Here is an 11454-nt window from a genome sequence, read left to right as displayed (position 1 = left end):
AAATGACTGGATGCTAATGCCTTGTTATTTTGTTTGTTATAATTTTGCCACAGCTTAGTGGGTATTTTGACAAATTTTCCATCAGGAGCTGCCACCATGAACATGATCTTATTTGTTGTGAAATAAACCCCACACGTGTCCCACAGCTTCAGTAAGTTAGGATCAGAACATCAATGTAGTATATACTTTCTTTGCTTTAGAAAAAAGAGAGAAAACTTTTCTAACCTTATAGAAGAGTACAAAGAATGCACATTTCCATTTGAATGTTCCATCAACCTTGGATTATGTATCACTCTGCGTTCTGCCTCCATCTGCTCAGTGTTTCACTTCATTATCAGACTTTTGTGGTGCTGACTGAACACATTTTCATCCTAGCAGCGTTTGTCGCTTATCTTGTGTAATTTTAATTACAGTCAGTCAAAAACAGAGTTCTGATTCTTTGACCTCTTTTCCTTCAGCTCATGCTGCTGTTTAATTTTAAAAAATAATTTGATTTATTACATGTGTTGTTTATCCAGCAGGACAATTTTTTGTCAATGTCAGGTTAAACCTCTCTGCTAAGACATTTGGCAGTTTAATTTTCAGTTTTCAGGGACAGTTTTTTGATGATTGACAACCCTCTTATAATTTATTACCTTCGGAAAATTTTATTGTCGTAGACTACATAAAATATTGCTTTTACCTGGTATGAATGGAAATCATTCAAAAATACCATAGTTTATTAGCTACAGCAATAGTTTTATAAAGTAGTTTTCTATTTTTAGCAGCAGATTGATTACTGTTGGTGTGAAGTTTTATATTGAAAATAAAAAATATGTTATTAGCTTCCACCAATGACCATGAATAGAGCTTATATCATACATATTGCCAACTTGGCTCATAGTTGGCAACAAAAGAGGAGACTCTACGAACAAAGCTTAGCTTGCTATTTTTTAAGTGAAAAACAAAAAAATCACAATACAGAAAAATTATGAGACTGGCATGTTTCAGCAGCAGAAGAGTTGTAAAGTTGGATGCAAAACATATAATTTTTTTACACCAGAAATTTTTAAAATTCAATTTCCAGGTGTTATGAAGTCGAAACTAAATAGTAGGTTTTATGATCAATTGGAAAAGATTTAAAGGTGCTTATTTAAATGGGTAATGTGTCTCTTGGCACCGCCTACTTTGTTGGCATTTTTCAAATTTGCCTGGGAGYGGGGTTATACCTCACAGAGAGGGTTAGTTACACTTAAAATGACCAAATAAAGGTTTTCAGTTCAAAACATGACTGATTAAGTTACACTGGCATTTTCTGGATTTTCTGTGCTGAATAAGTAGCAGCATTGTGGTGGAATCCGAAACTTGTGAATAGAAGTCAGGTGTTTAATTGAATTTGATTTACTGGTCTTATTGAACCAGTTGTAAACCCTTCATTTTCCTCTCCCCCCCATCACAAAACGCAGCAGGGTCCCCCTTCTCATACTGTGCTGATTTGAAGCGGTGAGTGACACGCCTCCCACAGGTACGCTGGGAAGATTAAACCCCAGCTGTTGTGTCCATTTGTCAGTGGCAAATTACTGGAATCAGGCAGAAAGAAGATAATTGAGTTTACGCTGCCCATCAGCTCAGACTGACTTTATTCATCTTGCGATGCAGATGTTCTTCAGAGTCAAAGTGCTGCAGTTAAAGTGTCAGAGTGAAGCAGGGTTGCAGCTGGAGTGAAATGTGTCTGAGAACGGTGAAGTGAATGTTATTGATTTCACTGATCATTACCCCTCCCCCAGTGTTTGTGTTGTATAGTTTTTTTAAAGTACCACTATACATTTGATTTACTGATGTTCTGCTCGTAAATCAACCAGCAAATGACTTTTAAAGACCTGGGGGGAAAAAAGGGATGAAACAGAGCAGGTCAGTGCTGCTGTGTGAAGGTAACCACAGCTAATAAATGAAACATTAAGAGAAGGAGGCAAAATRGAGTTCAAGGACAATCAGTCTTCTTACTAACAGCGACTCATTTTAATCTCATTTTTGTTTTCGTACAAGACTGCGTGTGTGTWAAATAAATGAGTCCAAATCTGTGACAAATGATCGCAGTCATTTGTCTCACTTAAAGTGAAGCTTTGCTTTGAACTCTGTTGAAGGTGAAGAGCACGACGAGAGTTCTGAAGAACTGATGAGCTGTGACACAGAACAGGGAGGAAAGGCTTCTTGAATTTACAAGGTGAGTGAAGATGTGAGGAGTCATAGCTTTGGTTTGGATTGTCAGCTTTACAGGCAACTCGTCTTTCGTTGTGGTTTTAATTATGACATCATTTTAATATAAAATATAGCACCCACAGAATGTTGATGAACTTTTCAACATGAGTTTATATAAATGACTCTTAACTGCAAATAAAATGTTCAAAAAGTGAYACGCAAATGGAAACGAAAGCATCAAAGTAAGAAGATGTCTTAAGTTGATTTTCTTTAAAATAAATGTAGTTTTGTTTATCAGTTTATCAGAAAATTACTCACAAATTCTTAAAATTGTTTTTAAAAGGCTTTTTTATCTGCTTGCCTAATCTGTATATATTTTGGTGACAATAATGAAGAAAATGTGATATAATTGTGAGACACTCAGTAAAAAAACAGACCAGTCCAGGCAAAAAAACAGACCTTTTTTTCTCTGTATCTACTCTTCTGTTAGGCCAGTCAAAAACAAGAATATCATTGATGTTTCAAAATTATTTAAATTAGGAAAAATTGAACATTACCTAAAATCATGAAACTAATATTTTCCAGTGCTTATTTTAAATCCTATGTATATCAGAAAAAAAGTTTATTTATTAAATAATGAATTTAAAAGAGTTTATTGGATTATTTATTGTGGCTGTATGTTAGAGACTGAATCACATAAAAAAGCAAAGTGACCTTATTGCGCAACAGCCATAAACACCATTTATTGGCTTTTACAACACGCCAACAACTTTTCACATGTGTTCAGGATATCTGCCATTAGGGAGCTGCCCATCGTGGAGAAAATCACCACTGCATTACTTCCTTAAGTCAGGCAAGCAAAATGAAAACAAGGTGTTTTAGATAAAAGGAGAACTCTCTGATGGCATTACATGTGTCCGCGTGGCTGCTGTTGACCCTCACTGTGGTGGGTAACACGGTGTTCGTCACTGCCTGTTCAGACCAGGAGTTCACCTGCAGTCAGGGCTCGTGTGTGGATCAGGACCGCGTGTGTGACTTCACTGACAACTGTGGAGACGGCAGCGACGAGGAGAACTGTGAGTTCATCAATCCAAATCAAACTTAGTACTATTTACAGCTGGCTTTGTTTTACACAAAGTTAAGTTGTAGAGCTGCACTGTAAGAAAAAAATACCTTACTTTATTTATTTTTTTAAATGTCTATACTTAGAAAAGTGTTTAATAAAGTGTGCATTCTTTAAAAGATCCTTCTGTATTGCACATTTGAACATTTTTATTTTTTTTTAATTTAAGGAAAAGTCTAGGAGGAGAGATCGTGCATCTCTGTGGCTTGTTTTTAGTTAGTAGTTCAGGAGTGGTACTTGCAATTTTAGTGTCCAAAATTACCTTTAAAACCTGATAATCTTGAGTCTAAAATCTCAATTTTTGCTTTATCTGTTCCAGAAACTGTGATACTTAACATGTCTGACAAATACTTTGTGGAATACCACTTTTCATTGTTGACTATGAATTTGACATTTTAATCACATATATCAGACATCAGTCTAATATTATACAAACAGCTAAAAAAGAGGAAAAATGTTACATCTGTAGGTTTCAGCAGATTAGAGACAAAACTATTTATTTTAACGTTGACATACTACATGGTCGAATGCTTTTAAGTCACATTGGATGAGAAATCTAACAATTTAAAAAATGTATTTTGTACAGAAAGAGTAAAAGTAAAATAAACAGTTCGTTTTGTCTTGCAGGTTCTGCATATACGAGGTGTGATTTTGAGGATGGATTCTGCAGCCTCACCCAAAGTTCTGAGGCTCTCTCTGAGTGGATCAGAACGAGTGAGGCTGCAGGACTTGGACAGGACCACACCAACACCTCAGGTTGGAGCAGCAAACCCACCCAGCACGGCTAAATCAGACCGCACACAAATGACATGTTGCAAAGATTTTCTTCTTTATGCRTTTTCCTTCTCGTCCTCAGCACATTTTCTGTCTCTTCTGGCCGTCGGAGGAAAAAGAACCACTGCAGACCTGAACAGTCCAGTCTTCCTGCCCAGTTCCWCCTGCCAGGTAACAGCCCACTCTCAGCCCACCATATGGTAAAGTCAGGAYTACCCTAACACGATGTCGTTCTTATTCATCAGATGAGTTTCTACCATTATGTTGGGGCAGCACATGGAGAAATTGAGGTTCTGGTTCAGCCTCAGCCTCATTCASAGGGTCAGACCACTGGAGTTTGGAAAAGCTCCACTCAGCTGCAGACAGAAACATGGCAGCGGAGTGTAATCAGCTTCTCTGATAAACACAGTTTTCAGGTAATTTCCTATTTTAGTTTTATATAGATGTCTATTATGATAAAACTGCAAACTAAAAACATTATGAATGTCTATAATATATTCATTCAAGACATTTTACACAAAATGTGCACCATATTAAATTAATATAATGTCAAATGTAATGCTTCTTTGTATTGGACATAATATTAAATATTAAGTATTAAGTATTAAGTATTAAGTATTAGGTATTAAATATTAAATATTGAATATGATGGGTTTTTTAATCTCTTAGGTATTAAGGATGTACATAGTATATAGTTTATTGAAAGAAAGCCATCATGGCAGAAAKGAGTTGGAGTCTTGCAGAGGGAAGGTTTTGACCCAATCGGCCCCTCAAGAGACCATCTGGATCTCTTTGAAACCTGCTGTTAGTGTCCTTTAGTTCATTTCAGGGCATCTCAGAGTGTCACCTTTTATTTTTTTACCATCTGCTTTAGTGTTAGTGATGAAAAGAGGTCAGTCCTTCTGACATTCACTTTCTGCTTCATTACTGTGATCTACTTCGAATTTCATAGTTTTTGTTAGTCAGCACGATTTAGCTCTATATCACATTTAGACAACATGCCTGATCAGCTGTGATTTCCTTTCTATCCATAACTATCAGTACACAAACATGACCATATAACTATTTTTTACTTCCACAGTTTTTTAGAGGGTAATGAGAAAATGGCAAATATTTAAAAAATGGTAATTTTTACATTTTGACTGCTTCTTACAATGGGAGGAATGAAACTATTCAGAAAACCTGTATGGAAATCTGTATTTAGACAAAACAGGACAGACTGTTTGGACTAGTCATAAACACCAGGTTGTAAACGTACAGAGCTGGTGTAGATAAAGCTTTTTCATGGACTTTGATCAGTGCTTTTATGTCACTGTTCTGATGTCAGGTCTGAGAACTGAAGGTCGTATAAAGGCTTATGGAAAACAGTGAAACTAGTACCTGTAAAGATAATTTACCCTTTCTGTCTTGAAAATGCACGAGACCAAAGCAAACCTCGGTTCTCATTTTTGCTAAGGCAAAATATTTTTATATAAGCTGTGACTGATTTATTTTGTCTTTGGTCTCCACCAGGTGGTAATTCGAGGGGAACTTTCAGCCAGCAGTGACGCCTCTGAGGTCTTGGCCATTGATGATTTATCCTTTGGTCCTGGCTGCCTGGTTGTACCTGGTACTCCTACCGTTCTAACGTGTCATCACACACACACACACACAAGACGAGTTCAGACCATGACATTTTGAAATACCACCACACATAAACAGACCAAGAACTTGTTTTGAATGTCGATGGCATAACACGAGCCAGAGTGATGTTTATAACAGAATGTCTGTGTTTACTGTTCATTTTCTTGTGCTGAATATGGACCAGTCAGTTTCACGGTGTATGAATTTGTTTGTGCCTGCGTCTTGCTCCATGAGGTTGATAAAGCACGGTGTACCCGGCCCTTTGAATGGGATTGAACATGTGTTTTGGTGATGGACAGCTGCAGCCTCCAGCTGTAGCGTCTTTACAGCTGCTATAATTCATCCAGTATTGGATAACACTCTTGGTATCTGTACATAAAATGAACAGTGGCCTTCAGGTTTCTTAGGCTTTACATGGCATTTTCTGGCACAGCTAATGTCATAAATGAAAGGAGTCGAAGCTAAAACTTTTAAAGAGGACATATCCTGTAAAATCCACTATTTTGTTGTGTACTTTGAATCTCTAGGAGTGCAGAAAAGTTGAATTTAGTTTCTCTCGGTAATGTGTCAATATCTTTATATTCTGTTTGGGTTATATTTATCAACCCGTACAGTTTTCTCTATTTTCTATGACATTTACTGAACTATTACATCAGAGTATTTGTGACCAACTACAACTTCAACCCCTCTATCAAGCTAGAATGGGCCACTCTGGAAGCTGGAAGGAGGTGGGGGTGTGAAGCGCCTCATTTTGATTTAAAAACACAGCCTCAAAACGAGTTGATCTGAGACACGCCTCAGAAAAGGGGTGAAAGAGGGGCTTGTGGCGCTACAATAAGAAGGAATTCAGACCAAAGCATTGATGTTCCACTTTATACAGACCCCAACTGAATGATTTAAATGAGAAAAAGAAGAATTTTAAAGCATGACACGTCTCCTTTAATTGTTGGAATAATTTAATTAAAAAAATGCAGTCACTCAAGAAGTTTGAGGAGGCTCAGGATTAGGTTTGCTTTACTGTTTGAGTACAAGTCGCTAAAAGTATATGTGTCACTGAAACATGTAAGATGTTTTGGTCATATGGTTTATAGTGAGATTAGATTAATTTCATCCTTCCAGAAAAATGGAAATAGGATTTTCTCTATTCTTTCAGGCAGAGATGAAGATCAAAACAGCTTTATTACTCCAATTTTTAAATAACTACTGTCAGTAGGTAGCCAAAAGCTTTGTTTTTTCAAGCATGGGCTATTTTCAGTTATAACTGCAATACTTTTCGTAATTGGAATGAAGTTAATTTAAGAGATGGACTCTTAGACATATTATTGATCAGAATCTCATAACCTAATACATTACTGCACAGTTGAGTCTAATTTCCCGTAACACCACAAATGTACTCACTGCTCTCTGTGCTCATTTATAATAATCTATCCTGATTTCCTCGGAGCGCCTTTTTAATGATTAAAACTACCTGACAGGAGTCAACCTGAACATCTATAGCTCGAATTAAAGATCTCCTTCAGCTATAAGAGCCTCTTACGCCTGAATGCTGCCGTCCCATCACTCGTATTAATGTCTTGTTGTGAACGTGTGTGTTGGCAGAGAGCAGTGCTCCCCCGCCACCTCTCTGCCCCCCGTCGTGGTTTCAGTGCGGTGAAGGGGAATGTGTCGAGGAGAGCAAAGTGTGTGACTTTACGCCACATTGTTCTAGTGGAGAGGATGAAGCCAACTGCCGTGAGAACATTTYGACTTATTCACATTTTATTTCTGATAGGCCTGAGAGCTGTTGGAGATTATGTGTCTCATAAAATCGATATAAACACACTTAAGAATAGTGATTTTTTTAGGGTTATTTATTGTGCATACTCACACTTGTGTTTACATTATGCTATGTTATAATTTGGCTGAATGTAAAACCAATATTTGGTTGGCATCACAATCTAACATTAGGTTCTGAGGAAGYTTTTGTTTTAACATTCTCATTTTAAAGAGATTTGAGAGATCAGACAAGACTACATAATCCATACCAACAGTTAAAGTTTTCAGCAAAGATCTTGCACAGAGTAGCACTTAAATTGTGTGTTAAATTACTCCTAGCTGCAGCCACACYGAAAATTGACTGAGTTATAGCCTTTTTTTTATAAGGTCAGTTAGCTGTAGTGGCCATTTTAAATGGGTTGTATTCAAAAGTTTAACAGTTGTAAATGTACATATAATAATTAATTCCTGAACGTTTCATTAAAATCCATCCACTGGTTTATGAAATATTTTGCTAACATACATAGTCGATTCTAAATTTGTAGTGTAGTCCAGTAGATTTTCTATTTAAAAAGCCTTTTTTATAAATGAAAATACCAGAAGTGTTTGGTTATGTTTCATCCTTCTTCTGTTTCAGCCTCTGAGTGTAACTTTGAGAGCGGCTCATGTGGCTGGTATGAGCTCACGTTTGGTGACGGCTTTGACTGGATCAGAGGATCATCTGCGGTGGTACCTCCAGACTAYTATGGTCACCCTCCTTTACCAGACCACTCTACTAACAGCACTGAAGGTCGGGAACAAACACCAGAAATATGCCATCTTTAAATATAACCAAAATCACAAAGGTTTTTATTTTTATGTGTGTTGGTCTGTAATTTAATTTAAACACACTTAAATATTAAATGATTGTTTTATAAGGAAATTGTTTGAGTGTGCAAAAGTTCAATCACTGAAAAATGTATTAGGGCACCGCAATATGTCACACATTTTTGTAGTTTAMCTGAATGCATTTCAGTTTTTTATGGCACAGATTTAACAAGAGTCCTGTTTCTGTGTGACTCCATGCAAACACCATCTGCTGTTTTTCTTATGAATGTTGTGTGAACAACATGGTGTAAAAAAACTATTTAGAGGCTGCAGAAACACCTCACAAGCACACATTTTATGAAATGGCAGTGACAATATGCAGGTACATGAAAAAGTTCTTGTTATCCTGAAGAATGACATTTGTTCTGTTTACACAGAAAACAAAACACACTTATATCTTAAATAATGGTATTGTTTTATCACATATCACATGTCATACACACACACACACACACAAACACACACTGTGTTAGTCATCTTGTTGGTCACTAAAGCAACAAATGTTACATTCCCTTAACCCACTGCAGTGCGTGTCCTTTCAACATACACATGCTGTTTCTATGATTTTAATAGGCTCACATGTTTCTCGCCATGACACTTTGTTTACTTGAAGATACTATTCAGCATGTTTACATCACACATCAGTTTTTTATGTGAACAGCTTCAGAGGCTATTTCTCTAAAGTTTTTGTTTTTTACCTAAAATAGTCATAACTTATTGAAAAAAAAAAACCACGATTATGTGGTTTAGAAGCGACAAAAAGGCTTATTTTGAAAAAAACATAAGGCAAGCTGGTAAAGGTAATTATCCAGTTTACTGTACTATACTGTATACTGTGCTATGCACTATAAGCTGAAGGAGCTGCAGAGGGAGGGTTTCAAAAACATAAAACCAAAATGTCAAGAATCAAGCATAAAATAAAGATGAAAAATAGCAGGAGGATCTGCCCATTAACAAAAAGAAATAAAAACGTGTTTACACTGAAGGGACAGAAAATAAACAAGAGACAAATATGACTATTATAAGAATGAGCAGAAAAGCATGGCTAAAAGAAGTTGGGAGAAAAACCCAGAATACCCTCTAATAAGTCCAACAATCAATGATGATCCAAAACAACAGAACAAAACAAAGAAAAAAATGAACAAAAAGCATAAATCCACACAACTACACACACACAAATAAAACAATAAAAAGAAACAAAAACAGATCGCAGCACTCCTTAATATAAAATAATAAAAACAACATGCTCGGTTTAAAACAGATCTGAAATCGTGGATCAGGCTACCGGTGTTGTTGGCCTCTTCTCTAAAGTTCTGTTTTCATTCAGCCACTGATGTGTTGTTTATTACATCCATGTGTTTCCTGTGCTCCAGCTCATTTCAGTGACGTTACATCGCTCAGTTTATCCTCTCCAGACCAGGTAATGGACATAAAACATGAACCAAACAAGGAGCAGTGTCTCAAAGGCTTGCTTTAATTAAACCCTGCGCTTTTATGGTTAATGACACTGTTACCATCGAAACGTTAATGGACAGAATAACCAGYGGACAGAATCCCAAAGGCAGAGCAAGATAAAATTAATCTGTGTGGCAGAAACTCCAGTTTGGGAGGACGAGCGTTAATCCTTTTCTTTCTGCTCCCATACCTGTTTGAGACATCTTTTTTTTTTAATTTAAATGTGATTTACCAATTGACTGGACAAACAAATGACCTCAGAGAATACAGCAGATGCACTAATCCTCTGATTTCTTTGGCTTTAGGTCATTTCATGTTTATACTGAAGTACAGCAGCAGTCTGTATCCGAATGCCGTCCTCCTAGGGCCCTGGTTCCAGCAGTCAGCCCCTGGGTGCACCATGACCTTCTGGTGAGAAACAATRTGAACMTTTTTGTCTTTTTTYMWKSMAAMCYTYMRRRKTKKTYMWTWTCTTTCTWTCAGGCATTATTCACTTTACAGATTCATAGACCCTTGATATTCTGCTCTGTAAATGTCTTCTTCCTCAGTGACATACAGGGACAAGATATGYATTTAAATCTATCATTTAGACAGTTCTATAGCACCATCATATAAACATACATTTTCCTCTGGGTGGCTGAAGGAAATCTATAAACAGACACATCTGGTGGATAATAAATGCTGTGTTTGATTTAGTGAGCAAAAAACTGCGTTCAAAATATCTAGGAATTCACGTCTTACCATGACTGAGTATTACTGTCATTACAAATTCAGCCGCCATCTTTCTCTTATCCTTTCAGGCATTATAACTCAGGCATATCTGTTGGGGCTGCTGACATGTACCTTCAATTTAAAGAAGCCCAAAACAACACGGTGATATGGAAGACGCTGTACGACCAGGGGAGGCGCTGGAATCAGGTCACCGTTCAGCTGGGTCGCATCACTCAGCCCTTCCAGATCGCCTTCTCCAAAATCAGCCTCGGCGTGTTTGACGGCATTTCCGCTTTCGATGACGTCTCCTTCAGTAATTGTTCGATGCCGCCGGCGGTGTCCGAGTGTCCASCGGACACACATTTCCACTGCGTGCGCACCAAAGTGTGTGTGGAGCATCTGCAGCTGTGTGACCTCGTGGATGACTGTGGAGATGGATCAGATGAAGAAGGATGCTGTGAGTTTCTTCAGTTTTGCGTTGCGAATGATCAGGGCCCGTATTTATCAAACGTCTTAGAATTATTCTTAAGAATGCTGCTAAGAGTGGACTTAAGTGTAAAAAAATTCGTGGTTAAAAGCTGAGAGCAAAAGTCAGTTATCAAGCGTCTCAATCTCACTTTAAGCGAAGTGTAGGAGTAATTCTTAAGTGTCAGTCTTAGAGCTGATTTGCGACACCTGGCTGTGCCACAAAGCTGATCCTGGATGACGTCGTTAGAAAAMMCCCMGACWTGGACCAATCACTGCCTCGGATTTCATCTTCAAGAATATTGTCTCATTTGCATCATGGATAAAGACGAAGATTTTTTAAATCAAAAACTCAGCAGCTTTAATGTTATTTTATGTCTCAGAGCCTGAGGTAATGTTGAGCTGCTCCCTCCTCCTCCTCCTCTCCACTGTCCGCAGACAACACTGACTTTACACACATGCACACACAACCCCGCTCCGTCATTAACAGCTTGGTCCAAGAG

The 11454-nt window shown here is 37.5% G+C and overlaps 1 protein-coding gene across 1 annotated transcript in view; it reads left to right on the top strand.

The window, feature by feature from the left end:
* Nucleotides 1-3000: 3000 nt before the first annotated feature.
* malrd1 (MAM and LDL receptor class A domain containing 1) overlaps nucleotides 3001-11454 on the top strand; it is a gene marked incomplete in the record, with an annotated part of 51176 nt that continues 42722 nt past the window's right edge. The window contains 9 exon segments of the mRNA XM_014013325.1: nucleotides 3001-3254; nucleotides 3929-4057; nucleotides 4158-4246; nucleotides 4321-4491; nucleotides 5588-5684; nucleotides 7298-7429; nucleotides 8091-8243; nucleotides 10081-10186; nucleotides 10576-10943. Of these exon segments, the coding sequence (XP_013868779.1) occupies nucleotides 3080-3254; nucleotides 3929-4057; nucleotides 4158-4246; nucleotides 4321-4491; nucleotides 5588-5684; nucleotides 7298-7429; nucleotides 8091-8243; nucleotides 10081-10186; nucleotides 10576-10943 (1420 nt within the window).

Source organism: Austrofundulus limnaeus, unplaced genomic scaffold (genome assembly GCF_001266775.1).
Source record: "Austrofundulus limnaeus strain Quisiro unplaced genomic scaffold, Austrofundulus_limnaeus-1.0 Scaffold100, whole genome shotgun sequence".
In the NCBI taxonomy this organism is placed as follows: domain Eukaryota; kingdom Metazoa; phylum Chordata; class Actinopteri; order Cyprinodontiformes; family Rivulidae; genus Austrofundulus; species Austrofundulus limnaeus.
The sequence above is the reverse complement of the archived record's forward strand: the minus strand, read 5'-3'. Positions and strand labels throughout refer to the sequence as shown.